The following is a 17,375-nucleotide window of genomic DNA, read 5'->3' on the forward strand; positions in this document are numbered from 1 at the left end:
AGTGGCAAGCAATAGTCTTTCCAACCATAACCTGTGTTACCATTGCTAATTTAGGACTAGCATAGATAGAATACAAATTTTCTCAGCTAGATGGACAATATGTTGAAGCACTTACAATAAAAGTATGACATTTGAATATAATTCTAATGAAGTTTGGATGGCTCTATTTAACATTTTATAGGGAAGCAAATCACATTGTATATTTTCTCCTCATATGCATGCAACTGCCCTGGAGGCTAAGAAAAATGATATATGCATCAAGGGGGAAAGGTAAGTGCACTATCCTTATAAAAAAGAAAATGAAAACAGTTGCTTTCACTATGCTTGCCATATGAGGTTCGAGTTGTGCAAGTCTTAATGGAATGGGGCAACCAAAATTTTGGCTTAAATGACCTACTTTACATATAAAGTAAATCTGATGATGTGCTTATTACACCTGCTTACCATCTATGAAGTGCATCCATTAAGGTTCAACTTTACTCACCTCATACTTTATGATTAGTCCCACTTGATTTCCAATGAAAGTGCTTGTGGAGTAAGGTACTGATCACAAGGGAGATAGAATCACGCATTATAAGAAGGCTACAAGTACAGACAAATGATTTTTTTTAAATAATAATTGGACAGGAAATGGAGAGCACTCATCTAGCACAATGACTTTAAAAAGCTGAGAGGGGAACTGTCTTTTTTTTTAAACTAAAAAAAGTAAAGTGGGAGGGAGACATTTCAAAACTTGATAAGCTGCACTGCAAGTGTTGTAGAAGGTCTTAGGTCCTAGTACCAAAACAATTTTGGCTTTTATCTTAACTGGAAAGTTATTTAAAAATGTTAGTAATGATATCTGAACAGAAAGCAAAACTGAAGATGTACTAAAGAAAAAATTGCTATGAAAACCAACAATAGTGCAGCCTTACTCTAACTGTAAGAGAGTGTAAATACATGACTTTTTTAGTTTTTGGTTTGGATTTTTCTATTGCATTGTCATCAGAAAGACAAATGGATGAAGGAAATATAAGGGCTTTGTTATTTTTCCACAAGATTATTTCAAACTACCTGCAAGTACTAAAGTATCGGCACAAACTGAAGCTACTATCTTCAATTTCATTCCATAAGCAGAAATTTAAAACCTAGCATCCCGTAGTTTTGACATTACCAGTGTACTTTATAAGCTGTAATCGTGTGGACATTGCACTCTATGCTTGTGCTGCAAATTTGACTTTTTTGCTTCTATATCCTGTAGAATTATGGCTAATCTGCACACTTTATAGTTCACAATATTGGCACTCTCCCCCTAGTTTAGTGGGGATTTAAAAGCGAATGTCAAAGAAAAGCCTCATTGCTCAGACTTATTTTTCAAGTTTTTGTATAGTGACATATTAGTTACCAAAATAAGAGTACATTTTATGATGTATTGACTTTATTGCAGTTGTTTGCTTGAAGATCTGCAAGTTTCCAATAATCCCCAATGAGTATCATTGTTAAGAAATAAGATTCCATTATAGTTCCTGATAGTTAGTGTAACAGCAGTGTGTCCTGAAAAGACAATTTAATCATTCTAACCAAGTTTTCAATAAATTCTGCATAAGTTATAGTCAATGATCAGCATAATATAAAGTGCATAAATTCCACTTAGTTAAGGACAAAATGTCATGGACTGAAAAATATTAATTCATACTGTGAATAGAGCACCATGCAAAAAAAATACCTCAGCCATTTTGGTGCACCACAGCTAAGTCATTCCCATGTGCACAGCCTAGAAAATTCTTTCTATATTTTTATTCAAGTGTTTTCATTAGCTAAAAAAGCATTCACAACAAATATTAAAATAACGGTTCCTTTTTAAACAAACTCTGAGAATTGTGAATCAATGTATTCCTTGAAAGCAAGAATATTTATTTTTTCCAGTCTAATGTATGGCCTTGCAATCTGCAACTCAATATTTATTTTATCCTTTGGATCCCGGCTTTAGGCCTGCAAAAGCTTTGGAGTTCTTGAGGGAATGTGAGATTTCATTGAGAAAAGAGATGAAATGTGAGTCCCTCTCTGATTTCTTAGCCTCAAAAATAACTACAATGGTAAAATGAGGTTCAGGGCGTGTCAGAAAGTATGTGCTTTGGACTTTGTCATCATAGAAGTGAACAACCTTGTCCAAACTGTTGAGGTCAGCGGTTCTGTCAGTCATAATCATGATTACATTGGGCCAGTGCATTACAGGCCTGTCACTGGGCAGAGAGACCACAGCTGGGTATTGATCCACCCCCTTTGGGGCTTCCCTGTAAGAGTGAGGATGATGGTAGCCATGTCCCTGGAAGCTCTCTGACCCACGGTTGTCAAAGATAAGAGAAACATTAACCGCGTCATATTTCCTGATGAAGCTGGAAATTTTCCCAAAATAATCAGGGTTAGTTTTAGCAGTCAACGTTTTCATTTCGGATGCAGTTGTTTGTCGACTGAGGGCCTCATGAAAGTAAAAGCTAAACTTGGCAAGGAGAATGTTTTTGAGTTTCAGCAACCAGAGGAAAAGGTGTGGTGGTTGTACGGCCTTCTGAGACTGCCCTCCAAACAGATGTTTCTTGGTCTCTCGCTGTTTCTCAAAAATTTGCCCCCACGTCTGCAGCTTTGTATGAGCACTGTGCAAGTTGACTAGGGATGGGAGAAACTTCCACTCTGAGATCTGAGCCTGAGCCTTTAAAAGATGTGCAAGCACATCCACTTCCAGCTGGAAGCTGCTTTCAAGAGGACTGAGGATTGGATGGTGAAATCTAGAAAACAAAACATTTTTAAAAGTGTGATGGATGTTGCACATGATAGCAAAAGTTTTATATTCACTAGTACACCAACTTGCAGGCAAAACATCACTGAAAGTCAAACAGAAAGTGTAGGCAGAAGAATTCTATGTTGATTAGTTTAAAAAGCATGACTTTTAACATTGTTTTTGCATAAATATTTTAAATTAAAAATCTAGCATCTCTTCATGCCTGATAAAAACAAATGATACAAATGTGTGTGTATCAACTGAAAGAATTTGATAAGTTCCAACACCAATGCCACTTCCCTTTCCAACCACTAAGATGCTGAACTTTAAAAAAAAAAACCTGCTAATTATTTTAATATTCCATAACTACTGGCAATAAGACACTTTTTGATGGTTATGGTCTAGTTACCCAGACATCTCTGTCAAAGCAATTAACACACCCAAAATTGCACGATCGTTGTCCAACTAGGCTTCCTCACAGTCACTTGTTTCCTCACAATGAAATAGGAACAGCAGAGGCTGAATAGGGGGAATTGGTAAATAAAACCATAATTGACTGCATCTGCTGCCAAACCTGCTCTCAAACTTTAAATCACAGCAGCTGAGGGGCAAGGTCTGATGGAGGTCTGACCAACATCACACTGGAGCTGCTATCATGGATGAATCCATCAGACACCAGAAATTTTAGGACAAGATCATCCCTTCACTTATACAACAGAAGTTGAAGGAAAAAAAAGATAAAGCTCTTAATCTGAGTGCCATTACACGTTTTATGCACAAGAGGGGTCCTGCCATGTCAGAGCAGGCCTGGGTGAGATAGGACACAGGAAATTAGAGAATGAACCTCTCACTTTTCTTAAATTAACTTGAATTTTTAATATGCCTCTTATTTAGAGGAAGCAGAGCAACTCCATGCTCTTGCATGTGTGACATGTACAGAAACTCAATTTCCAGTCAAGTAACAAACATGTATGTTTGGAACTTACTTTAGCTAGAGGTGGAAACTCATTATAGAATATCCCTTCAAAAACATAGCTGTATGCGCAAAATCGGTGACTGGTCCTACAGGCACTGCAAAAGAATTCCAACCACCACGGATTTGCTCCTAAGCGGATATCTTCCCCAATCCCAGCATTTAAATCCTCATTTTGAATAGGTGCAATGTTTACATGCAATTTTCCTATTCAAAAGTAAATATCAAAATTACCACAGGAAGTTTCTCATCAGGAGCCTATCCAAGATGGTATGCATTAGTTGTTCTGGTGGAATTTCCCAGACCATCATGACCACTGATGGTGCTGTAAGAGTCCTAAGGCAGCAAGTGAAACTAGCAGAGTACAACTATTGTATCTTCACTGATACAGTAATGTGATCTTGGTTTTGAGTCAAGATGGAAATTGCATACAAGATCTAATATACTGTACCATATCACATAAAATGTGTTGTGCTGTCACACAGAAATTGCTTTACTGAATCAGACCAGTGGCCTCACTGGTGTAATATTCTCTCTCTGATGGTGGCCAGTACCAGATACTTCAAAGGAAGTTGCAAGAAACCCCTAATGGGAAATTATTGAAAAAAATACCCACATGGAAAGTTTTTTCCTAACCCCTCAAAATGAGTGGCTAGTTTATGTCCTGAAGCATAGGGGTTTATATTCTTTCTAAAATAAAAAATAAATTTAGATCTAATGAAAGAGAGAGAGAAAACTCATTTCTCTCTCCCTGTTATAATAAATAACAGAAGGGGGAAATGGGTGTCCCCCCCTTGTTTGCTCCTGTTTGATACATAAAAGTCTGTGTGGTTTGGGTTCTTATTTTCTTTCTGACAGAATTAATTCAGAACTTGTCTATCCTGTTTTTCCTGAAGGAGTCAGCATGTTATACCTTGTTCAAGTAAGGTCTGAGAATGCTCCCAATCAGTTTTTATGGGCCACTAAGCAAAAACAGGAAAGACAAGATGTAATATTCCTTATATTTTTAAGGGAAAAGTAATTAAAAGGTAGATTTAAGCTGGCCAGGACTCATTTAAGTCATCTTAAAACAGCAAAAAAGCACATTTCCACCCACCCCAAATTTTTGGCAGGTATCTTTAAGGGAAACAGGAACCAGTATAACTCATCTCTCTAGTGCATATTAACATTGACAGTCTGAGACAAAAACCTGAGAACGGTGTTTGACAGATTATAGAACAGTGTTAAAGTAGCCATCAGCAGTTGGTTGTATGGCATTAATACATCCTTTCTAGCTTGGGGGGGAAAGGAGGGGAGGCAGTTATTTTGAAAGAAATCTGGCAGATCACATGATGAGCACTGCTCTGAAGATAAATTAGACAATTTACCCAACATTAATGCTTTATATTAACACACATTTTAGCTTTCTACTGCAGCAAAGATCCAGGGTTTACTGGCTATTTCAGATGGTGGGGAGCCACAGGTCTATTAGAACACTTCTGAGAAAATGAGTGTGCTGATTAATAAGAATATTCTACCACGTACAGCATTATGTATTTATTTTCACTGATCTGCTGTTCGCTAGCATCAAAAAGAATACTGTCCTGTCTTAAGCGAATTCATTCTTCTGAAACCCTATTCCTTCTAAATAGTCTCAAAATGTGCTATACTTAGACCATCAAGCGTTTGAACACTTATTATAGCGATATTGACCTATGAAGGTTATTCATCATTAACAGCAGCTAAAACATTCATGTAAATGCAGTTCTGCCAAGCCTTGGGATTAACATTATGATGTGCAGCTCCCAACTCCCACTTTGCTTCATGCCTCATAGTGATCTTTTCATGTCTCACTACATAGCAGGATTCGTTAAACCGTTTTAATCCAAAAATACACATCAGCCTCAACTAAAAGCTTGAAAATATGCTGACTGCAGAATAAATGGACAGTTATATGCCAAGAACATCTGCTTTAATTAAGTCTCATAACACAGAAATGTCTTGAGGAAGCGTAGCATTGCATAAAACAGACAGGATTTTTACAACATTCTAGTAGAACACCGACACTGTACCTCAAAATAACACCTTGTACCCACATATTTATCACTGTTATATGTTTTATACTAAGTATGCCTTGTAAGGTATCATTTGAAAAATCTGTTGAACATTACTATCCTGTTCAATTGTATGTATTACCATTGTATGTGAAATTAGCTATATGTTAGTTATTGCAACATGTGAGTTTGGGAGATGCCCAAAAGCTAGCTTTTCTGTGGTAACAAAGGAGCAACTAACACCCCCAAAATAGATTTACATCAGGACTAGCCTGCCATGTATAGATGGCTCATTAAGAAGAATCTATTCTCCAGTGGACCCCTCCCGGAGTCTCCTGTGAGAGAACATACACTATGGGGGCTGTCTAACCCCTGTGACACAGCAATGATCTTTCCAGCACCAGGTAGAGAGTATAAAAGGAGGGGCAAAGATGTCACCTCTCACTTCCCCCATCTACTCTGAAGGCAACAAGAATGTCTGGAAGACTTTGAAATGGGGAGACTGGTCCCAGACTGAGCAGGGAATTCAGCCTGTGTATTAAGAACTGTGAACTGCTTACAACACCTAGTTGTCACAAGGCAATATTTAACTTTTTGCTTTGTAACTGTAAAAAAATGTTTGCTCCGAAACCATGAACCCAGCCAGGAGGGATCTACTCCTCCTATCAAATCATAACATTCAAAAACCAGTAGGAGAACACTTCAACCTCTCTGGTCACTCAGTAACAGACCTAAAGGTGGCAATCTTGCAACAGAAAAGCTTCAAAAACCGACTCCAACGAGAAACTGCTGAACTTGAATTAATATGCAAATTAGACACCATCAACTTAGGTTTGAATAGAGACTGGGAATGGCTGAGCCATTACACACATTTAATCTATTTCCCCATGTTAAGTATCCTCACAGCTTCTTGTCAAACTGTCTTAAATGGGCTATCCTGATTATCACTGCAAAAGATTTTTTTCTCCTGCTGATAATTGCTCATCTTTATTAATTAGCCTCTTAGAGTTGGTAGAGCAAATCCCACCTTTTCAAGTTCTCTTTATGTGTATGTATATCTCCTTGCTATATGTTCCATTCTATACATCCGATAAAGTGGGCTGTAGCCCACGAAAGCTTATGCTCAAATAAACTGGTTAGTCTCTAAGGTGCCACAAGTACACCTGTTCCTTTTGGAACCATAAACTAACTCATTTGTGTATATGTGCCTGCCCACTTTAACCTTGTAGTAAATCTCTCATTTCTTTTCTTAGTTAATAAATCCTTAGACGGTTTACTATAGAATTGGCCACAAGCGTGGTATTTGGAGTGAGATCTAAGGTACAAACTGACCTGGGGTAAGTCACTGGTCTCTTGGGACCGGAAACAATCTGAATCTTTTCTGATCTTTGGTGTATAGCAACCAACTATCATTAAATCCAGCTTGCTTAGGTAGCAAGAGAGACTGGAATGCCCATGGGGATTGTCTGAGACTCTATGGTAAGACTGTTATAGCGCTTCAGGAGTTCACACTTGTTACTGGATTGGTGAAATCTAATTGCCGAACATACAACTAGTTTGGGGTCTCTGCCCTGCTTCTTGACAGTCTGCCCGGAGGTTGGCACTCATGGTCATGAGCCACTCCAGACAGCATGATACCTTGCTCCATTTTTTATGTCCATATACATATTTAATTTTCCAAGTAAATAAAATGAAGGAAGGAAAGACAGTGAGGTCAGATGAGACAATCATAGTGGTCCTTTCTGGCCTTAAAAACCTACAAATCAACTAACTAATAATGGCCCAGACTTTAAGATGCAGATGAAGAAGATTCACATACTCCCAGGAAGGGGACAAGGAGAAGAGATGGCACAAAGGTGGCTTTATTACACTCCCCCAATTTTGAGATTGCTCTAATATATGATAGGGACTGATCAGCTGCAATGTGAAAACTGCTCTAGTCTACACTTGCTGGCAGTAGGCTGCAGAGACTGCTCTGGCAACTGAGGAATGCCAGAGTTGAAGGAAGCCCTAACTACACCCCCTTTTGGCACAGAAGCCTCTACATTGACTCTATGTCACTTTCGGATTCCTCCATCATAGAGGCAGCCATCTAATCCAGAGCAGGATCTGAGCTACTATCTAAAGAACAGAAAGCATGAAAAAATACATTAAGAAGTTATAAGACTAGTGACAGGAACATGAAATCTATTGTTAAAAGTTTGACATTTCCAGGTATTACCCATAATCTCTTTGCCAATTTTGGTCATTTTACATTTCTTAGCATGTTTTGCTCTTCCAATGACTTGTGAAACAGGCTACACAAGTGCTGTCAACCACACAGCATAAACCAAATGGAAACAGAAAGATCTTTTTCTCCGGTCTTAGATAATGCTAAAAGCATTAAGAGGGAAAAGTTTCTGAAACATACAATTTTTAATGTGCATTGTCCCTTTAATGTTCTAAGCTTCCACCAGTTCCAAAGTGATTCTGCCTATGTTTCTTACAATATGTTATTAGTGTCCTTTTTATCTAACCATTTGCACTGGTAGCCAACAAGAGCTGAGTCTGCAGAAGTTGCATTGAAATGGTAAATTATTAAACTGCAGTGCCTAGATCTGGAATGTTTTAAGGCAGCACTGCGAATTATGTTGATTCTTCCTAAAGCATGTGTCAGTTTAAAATCTAAGTTAGCTTCCTGACATAGGAACCCCTCAAATGTATTTCTGATGAGAATGTGATTGTTACCTAGAGGAGAAAGTAAACTGAACACTTTTGTTAGCTTTCAAAGACTGTCTACAACAGCTGACTATTTTAAAACAATTGTCATTGTTTTATTCTATATACTTTCAATTTTATCCCACAGTACATTTCAAAATCCCTATCAGTGTAAAGGCTTCTATGTTTTAGATAACTAAGAAACAGCCTCTCTTTGTATGGACCTTTGTGTCAGCTGTGATCAGGTTGGGGGCTCCTGCTATCATCCATAAATTTGATCATCTACACAGTTTGCAGCTAGAGGGCATAGAAACTCTGGCACTTGCTGCCCTGTTGGTCCAGTAAATCTCAAGTTGACTTCAGGGTATGGTGTAAAGTATCTCCAGAGTGGCAACAATGGTATTCATAAAGAAATATATCCTGGAGTGAGATTTTAGTTTACCTGTAGATAAACTACACATTATTTTAATCTCTACATATGCTTCTGGAGAGTAGGTGATGGGCACATTTTCCAGTCTAAAAACAAAACTGCTCAGATGCAAGTATTTGTATCTTATTTCTACACTAATTCTATGTTCATCCTCATAAACTTAAGTCCACTTTGAATTTAACATACATTTTTCACATGAAACACTGCTGCTGCAAAACTCCCTTCACTGCCTATAACTAACACAACTCTTCCTATTTGCTGAGTGCAGGAAATGACTGAGAAGACAATTCTGTGACCATGATGAGCTAAAGTATCTTCACATTTTCTTGCAAGAAGGGTTATGTTTTGAGTACTGGAGAAATGCTGTGTTACTCATGTCACATTTGTTTAATGCATGAACTCAGGTGGAAGACTGTGCTGCTTAACAAAAGCATAGGACAGCAAAATTATTATACTTGCTGGAGAGGACTTGCTTAGGCCTCATCCTCATTTACAGTACTGCAGAGAACAACATGACACATCTGAGTATTTAATTCTAATAAACAAGAACTCACCTTGAGCTGTATTTCTTTAGGATGGATTCCAAAATGTTTACGAGTTCCTCAGAGTTAATGAACTTTTGGGTGCTGAGGGTGAACATTTTTTCATAGAAGTCAGCAATTTCCATCCGAGCCTGAACAAAAAAACAGAGCTGTTCAGACAGGTGAGAAAGCAGCTCTTCCAAGTGAGGAGCTGTTCCTCCTAGTGCATTGCGACCCGTCGCCACCACCTTCTTCAGCTCATTGTGCAGAGATGTGTAGATGGTTCGGATGGAGTCCTTTCGGCTGAAGAATGACTGACCACCTGTTCAGATAAATATGGATGTATTACCAAAACCCAGGGATGGCAAAGATAGACAACAATACTGGGAAATGGTGAGCAACCATGCCTCCTTTCAGCTAGGTGCTCCTAAATGTCTACATTAAGATATTTCTCTGAGGTATTTTTCCACTCACAGAATACCTTTCAGATAAGTACATTGGGAATAAGCATTTGCATAGGCACTACGCATAATTTTGTTCAGTGACTGGCATAATTCATGCTTGTTGCAATTCATTTTTCAACAAGGGACTGGTGTAAGACTTCCCCTCTCTGCCTGCCTGCCTCCCTCCCACCCATCTCCAATTTTCAGGAAGGTCACAGTATATATAAGTTCTCGCCTAGCCTTGCTAACATATCAGCTGTGACCTGGAAACACTCCTTTCTCTGGATACTAGACACACGAGTCACGGCCCAATTTTAATAATCTATGATACTATTAATAACACTAGACCTTTTAATGTGACAATGCCCTTTAAAAAATGAAACATTTAAAATTTGTAAGACAGAATTTAAATGCGAACCATACAATTGTGCGTATACCAAAAGTTTTCAACTCCCCGAACAACCCAACTGCAAATCAAAATCCCAGAGGAAAACAGTACCCACATACTTCAGAGGACTGCATGGCAGGTTATTCCATAACAAGACAAAACGCAAACAAGTACATCTTAAATTATTGAGAACAAGGGGAATGTGGGCTTGTATTTTCTCAACAGCTGCTCGACACCAATTGGGATTTAAAAGAACGAATAAAAAAAAAGTAAAGATACTTCATCAGATGCCAGGAACGGACCGCATGAAGGCACCATTTCACTAGCTCTAGTTAATAATCTCCACTGAAGGCCACCTGTATTACTAAATAGATGCATGGATCTGCTGCAGAGGTGTCCTTGCTTCATAACAACTCGATGCTGCAACAAAGGGCCGCTACCAGCATGAATGGAGCAGAAAGAAAATGTATTATGTATGGATGACAGGATGCTAGGACCCAAGAGATAACTTGGGGTGAAACAAAGAGCAAAAAGACTGTTGTCCTACTAAGCTGTTTATCAATCACAAGCCTCCCCTGTTGTATTGTTGTATGTCATTATATGCCCACACCAACTACCTTCCCATGATATTTAACCTGTTTCGAAGTAAAGTAAAATGTTTTAAAAGTGACCTAGTAAAAGAAAAAACTGTTGTGCCTGTGCTCGTTTTGCTTCTTTATGAGGTAATAAAGGGAGCCTGAAAATTTTGTTAAGCCTTTACTGTTTGATTTTTACATTATAAATTTAGGTCTTAACTATTTTTATCCATTCTATAGTGACTGGAGAACTAGTGAAATTAAATATAGAGTTGAAAGGGGAAGGGAATTTTAGATCCTTTAGATTCCGTGACTTCCAAAGACCTCTGTGACTTCAGCCAGCCCTGCGGGGCTGGGAACTGCAGGGTCCCCCGCCGCCCCAGGGGGACCCCTGGAGTTCAGCGGGGGGGGGGGGGGGGGGGGGGACGACCCTGGAGCTCCCAGCCCAACCGCAGCTGCCCAGGCTCCTCATTTTACCATGGATATTTTTAATAAACATCAGGGATAGGTCACAGGCTTCTGTTAATTTTTCATTATTGTCCATGACATTTACTAAAAATATCCGTGACAAGAATCTTAGCCTTACTAATAAACTGTATTTTGGATGCTAAGCATACTCCATTATAAAAAAAGATTCTTGGGACTTTTTTTGAAAGGAAAAAAAAACAAAACAGAAAAAAAAAAACCACACTTTCATTGTCTGCAGCAGGACTTTGAAATTTGCCAGGCAGTAATTCCTGAGGCTAGAGAAGCACCTTTTCTTTGTCCCATGAAATTCCTTTCAGGGTTAGCAGAGAGAAACTTTTTAAAATTGCCATTTCCCTTCTGTTGCCAAATTCTTGCTGACAATTCAAGCAATGTGCCACAGCAACAAGGTGAACATGAACATTCTAAATCTTGGCCCAGGTTGCCATCAAAGCAGAAGTAGAGAATACACAACTGCAGAATAAATCCTGTGAAAAATATAGTATGTAGTTTTGTCATTAAAGACTGTCAAAGTACAAGGGGGCCAAAATAAGGTTGCATAAGCAACTTAAATTCTCATTTCCTAACTTCAGAGGGCTTAATTTTACAATCTCAATAACATCTTTCCAACATACCGGTAATAATGTATTACATGCAAAAAATTAAGAAGCAAAAAAGGGCAGACTTTCTTTAAAACAAAAAAAAAACAAAAAAAACAGCTTTTGCAGGCCACTTTTAAGATGCTGCATTACATTATGAGGACAGACTCCACCACAGGTCATGTAACATTATGTACAGTGACACTGCAAACCTCTCTCCCCTCTTTTACAAGTAGGATTCTAACCATAAATCTGGATAAAACCTTACTCACTGGCTATATGCATTACTTCCACTTACATCTGCAGCTTGCAATCATGTCAGTTCACTGAACCAGGCAAAACCACCTGAAACTCTCAGCAGACAGCAGGCTCAACACAGAAGGCAAAAGATTCAACATGCACAGAGCACTTAGGCCCCCATCTTGCAGGAGAATCTACTGGGGCTAAAACAATGCCCGGGTGGAACCTCACTGACTTCAATGGGACTCTATGCAGGCGTCCACCCCTAAGGGATAGATTGCAGGATCAGCACCTTTGTTCCAATCGGATTCATTCTGGGAAAAGTAGTTGTGAATTTTAAGTTCACAGTGTGCACCCCTTAAAATGGAATTCCCTTCATTTTTTAGGCTGAAAGATATGTTAACATGTTAAGGAAAATCCATGTAACACAAATAATATATATTTTAAGAACACTACTTCAAAGACTAGATTTTATGCAGATATTGAAATAGTTTCATTCAGGACCTCGAGTTTTCAAATACTTTGCAACTGCAAACTTGACAGAGAATTTTTCAAACACCAGAGAAACAAAATGAAAACCCCTGTCTCTGCTGGCCCCCAAAGTCCACAACAAGCCGTTTGAACAAATGATACCTGATTATCCAAAGTCAATTTAGCCTGTTATCTGATGTCAGCGGGTATGACATATTAGCCTGAGTAGTAACAAGTTATCTTGCTTACATTTTAAATTACAAACCTACGTAACGAAGTTGTGGCATTGGATATGACTGATCAGGTTTTGGTCATAGAATTACTCATATTGCTGATTATAGATACTGAGAGACGAAAAAGAATTGTTTTCTTAAAATGCCTCTCACGCACCAATAGTGTTAAAGAGAGCGCCCATGTGCATGTCCAGCCACAAAGCCTAGAACTTTAAAATCTGTTTTAGTGCAAGAAAGAATATCAGCAAAGTCAATAGAGATATCATTATCCCATTCTTTTAGAGAAACTAACCAGGCTACTTTGGTGGCTGTTGAGTTTAAAATATTTGCAGAGCTGGTGTTATATTTTTGAACACACCTCATTTTAGTGAAAGATGTGACAATTGTGTGAAACCCCAAGGACTGGGCTTATGATTTTTGCACTATTTTAGAACAGCATCATACAGCACTCTCCCCTGGATACAGACAGTGGACAGAATCAGACGACTACATACACATCACCACCCCAGAATTTGCAGTAAGTTACACAAAGTTGTATATTTACTTCAGAATTGCAGCAGACCATACCCATGGTTTTCATATTAAAATCTTTAACTCAATCATGTCCTATTATTTCATCCCCCACATCTCAAATACAGTACTTGAGGAAAAGAATTGCAAAACCAGACTGCACCTCAAAACTACTTAGGAAATTTGTAATTACAAAAGGTTCTTTTCACATCAAATCCACCTCAGGTGATTAAAAGTTGCAGGTATCCAAGTGAAAAGCGACCACTAACAACAGCACTAATTTGCATTCTCTTTGGCAGTCTCAAGCAGAGAACTGAATGGGCATGAAATTTTAACTACCTTCTTAAGCATATAAGTGGTCTCCCCATCTCATGGTAGGGGCATAATCATGGGGGAGCATGGAGAAGAACATAAGAATGGCCGTACTGGGTCAGACCAAAGGTCCATCTAGCCCAGTATCCTGTCTACCGACAGTGGCCAAAGCCAGGTACCCAAGAGGGAGTGAACCTAACAGGTAATGATCAAGTGATCTCTCTCCTGCCATCCATCTCCACCCTCCGACAGAGGCTAGGGACACCATTCCTTACCCATCCTGGCTAATTGCCATTAATGGACTTAACCTCCATGAATTTATCCAATTCTCTTTTAAACCCTATTATAGTCCTAGCCTTCACAACCTCTTCAGGCAAGAAGTTCCACAAGTTGACTGTGCGCTGTGTGAAGAACTTCCTTTTATTTGTTTTAAACCCGCTGCCCATTAGTTTCATTTGGCGGCCCCTAGTTCATATATCATGGGAACAAGTGAATAACTTTTCCTTATTTACTTTCTCCACATCATTCATGATTTTATATACCTCTATCATATCCCCCCTTAGTCTCCTCTTTTCCAAGCTGAAAAGTCCTAGCCTCTTTAATCCCTCCTCATATGGGACCTGTTCCAAACCGCTAATCATTTCAGTTGCCCTTCTCTGAACCTTTTCTAATGCCAGTATATCTTTTTTTGAGATGAGGAGACCTCATCTGTACGCAGTATTCAAGATGTGGGCGTACCATGGATTTATAAAAGGGCAATAAGATATTCTCTGTCTTATCCTCTATCCCTTTTTTAATGATTCCTAACATCCTGTTTGCTTTTTTTGACTGCTGCAGCACACTGCGTGGATGTCTTCAGAGAACTATCCACGATGATTCCAAGATCTTTTTCCTGATTAGTTGTAGCTAATATATTATACTATATTGTATGTATAGTTGGTGCCTAGAGAGTTATAGGACAGATCTTTGGCTTTCAATATGCCGTGTATGCCACTTCCAGATGTAAAAGGGAAATCAGCTGCCTTCAACAGGGCATCTGGGATGCCCCCGCATAAGAGGAAATCCCCAGATGGCATAAAATCAGCATAAGCAAGCAGAGGGCAGAAGGGATTATTGCTAGAGATTCTTATGTTCCCGCCATCCCCATCTGTGTAACAGCTTTTAGAGGGCTGTTAGCAGCCTGGTTAAATTAAAGCAGCCCTGAGGCTGCTCTAACTTTAGCCTCTAGGGCAGAGGTAATCAGTTACTTTTTTGTCAAGGTCCAAATTTCTTGGTCAGGTTATAGTCAAGGTCCAGACTCCAGAGAAGGAGAAAAAAATAATGATAATTAAATAAATATTTTGGGGTGTGTTCAAAAGCATCTGAAAGTCCAGATTTGACCCAGTCTGCCTACTGACTACCCCTGCTCTAGGGCCATGAGTGCAAAGATTACATGAACCCTCTGTCCCACCCCTTTTAGGCACTGCACTGAGCACAGTTTGGCCAGACCCATGGCCACAGTACCTAATTGTGGGGATTCTTACACTTTTTGCCCAGTCTCAAAAGCCATACATTGTTAAGTTGCCAGATGAATAACTGCTGTGCCTTATACTATCAACTCACATGTTTTGCATCTACCCTCATACTATCATATACCCAAGGGTGGCCCTACAGGTATAATATCCTGCATTGGTTTTTTTGTTTTGTTTTTAATATATGTATATAAAGTAGGGTGAAGATTAAATCAGGGGTTCTCAAACTTCATTGCACCACGACCCCCTTCTGACAATAAAAATTACTACACAACCCCAATAGGGAGGGCTGAAGGCTGAGCCCACACATGCCCCACTGACACAGGCAGGGAAGCAAAGCTGAAGCCCAAGGGCTTCAGCCCCAGGTGGGGGCCCAGTAACCTGAGTCCCAACACGCAGGGCTGAAACCTTCAGGCTTCGGCCTCGGGTGGTGGGGCTCAGGCTTCAGCCCTGTGCCCCAGCAAGTCCAAGCCAGCCTTGGCAACCCCATTAAAATGGGGTCACAACCCACTTTGGGGTCCTGACCCAGAGTTTGAGAACTGCTGGATTAGATCACCAAATATTGTGTGTATGAATTTAAATGCTTGTAAATTATAACTCTGGAGGCCAAAATCCTAGTATATGTACAGGACACATTGAACGTGGACAGAGGTAGCACCACCTTTCCCCAGTGCACTGCTAGCATGCTCAACTCTGACATTAAGAGGCAACTTCTAGCAGATTAAGAGCTGTTCAGTCTGAACAACCAGTCAATCATTGGCCTTTCTGCTGCGACTACACAGCAGGATGTAAGGGATGGCTGTAATTAGGACAGTCAGCTAGAAAGCAGCCACCACCTCTCTGCGAGCAGTACACGTAGCCGGGGATGCTGCTGTCAATGGCCACAGGCGGCAGCAGGGAACCTTTGCCTCCTCGGGCATCAGGTCCGGTGGCTGGACGGCTGAACGCTGGCCCCGGCTTCCATGCAGCAGCGGCACCGCCCCTGCACTGTCACCGCACCAGGGCAGCCGCCACCTGCTGGCCGCCCCTGGGGCCCGGTCCCCTCCCTGGGCAGGCCCCCCAAAGCCCAGGGGCGCTGCCAGCCGGGACCCCCAAGCGGCAGGAGGAGGCCGCCAGAGCGGAACGCCCAGGGCGGAGGCGCCCGGCAGCCCCCGAGCGCCGCGCGGCCCGAGCCCGGCGGGTACCTAGCTTCTGGCCCAGGAAGGTCATGCTGTGATAGGCCTTCTCGGCGGCGGCCAGGTGCGCCAGCCCGGCCAGCAGGGAGAGCCAGCTGGCTCCCGCGCTCTTGTTGGCCTCCCGCTCCTTCTCCACATTGTCCTTGGCCTTGTCGTACGAGAAGATGCCCAGGTGGGAGAAGAACGTCTCCAGCACGGCCTGCTCCAGCGGCACCGGGGCGCCCAGCGGGATCGACTCGCCCATGCCGCGCCGGCCGCTTCCAGCTTCCCGCCGGGCACGTGATGCGCCAGGCCACCCCGCACGCCCCCCTCCCCGCCACCGCCTGACACGTGAGCGGGACGGGGCGGGGCGTCGCCGCGCTGACTCCGCCCCTCGTTGGACATGTGACGTGCGAGGTTGGGGGGGGGAAGGGGAGCAGTATGGACTAAGGCGCATGCTCCAAAAAAAGCCGGGTGACGTCGGCGGGTAGAAAGCCCTTCACTTCTGTGGGGTTTGGGCGCGGTTGTCTCGGGCGCTGAGTGTGGGGAAGGGCGGCTGGTGGGTGCCCAGAGCGCGGCCCAGCGTTCTCATGGCTCCCCTGTGGCAGGGGAGGGCAGCCTGAGCCTGATCCCGCGGGCTTTGCTCAGGCTCTCGCTGCCTCAGGGATCCCAGCACCTTCCCCGGCAGCGGTACCCTCTGCTCTGCCTCAGGGGTGAACAGAGCCTTTACTGCTGGGGGATTCTGCGCCACTGTGCAATGCAGAAGTGTGCAGAAATTAACCACGTGTGCGCAGAACTTCCTTTCCCCACAGAAATGGGCTGCAGTGATGTTGAGTTTAGCTAGAGGCCGCTGGACCCTGTAGAGCCTGGCTGGGAAATAGAAGACTGGGGCAGCCCGGAAGCAGGGGAGGGAACTGGAGGGTTCCCAGCAGTTGCAATTCTCAGCACCCCCTGAAGGAAGGGGGCGGGGGATGACATTCAGGAAACTCCTTGCAAGCTTGGGAACCCAGCATCAGGCTGTTTCTCCCTCTGGATTCCTGGGCTCTAGGAGGGTAGGGGGCATGA

General features: G+C 41.6%; 1 protein-coding gene across 1 annotated transcript; it reads right to left on the bottom strand.

Annotated features, from left to right (window-relative positions):
- Positions 1-1,399: 1,399 nt before the first annotated feature.
- On the bottom strand, positions 1,400-16,703 carry KICS2 (KICSTOR subunit 2). The gene is made up of 3 exons (XM_005303181.4): positions 16,341-16,703; positions 9,443-9,731; positions 1,400-2,762 (listed from the first exon to the last, which is right to left on the bottom strand). The coding sequence occupies exons 1-3, from the start codon at positions 16,573-16,575 to the stop codon at positions 1,946-1,948; spliced, it is 1,341 nt and encodes a 446-aa protein (XP_005303238.1). The 5' UTR covers positions 16,576-16,703; the 3' UTR covers positions 1,400-1,945.
- Positions 16,704-17,375: the final 672 nt, after the last annotated feature.

Source organism: Chrysemys picta, chromosome 1 (assembly GCF_011386835.1).
Source record: "Chrysemys picta bellii isolate R12L10 chromosome 1, ASM1138683v2, whole genome shotgun sequence".
Classification (NCBI taxonomy): domain Eukaryota; kingdom Metazoa; phylum Chordata; order Testudines; family Emydidae; genus Chrysemys; species Chrysemys picta.

Bases quoted from the DNA above. Each gene is read 5' to 3' on its own strand.
- KICS2 (XM_005303181.4), bottom strand. From the start codon at position 16,575: ATGGGCGAGTCGATCCCGCTGGGCGCCCCGGTGCCGCTGGAGCAGGCC. The intron at 9,732-16,340 runs GTACCCGCCGGG...TTATCTGAACAG, and splicing joins CTTCCTGGGCCAGAAGCTAG to GTGGTCAGTCATTCTTCAGC. The intron at 2,763-9,442 runs GTGAGTTCTTGT...TTTGTTTTCTAG, and splicing joins CTAAAGAAATACAGCTCAAG to ATTTCACCATCCAATCCTCA.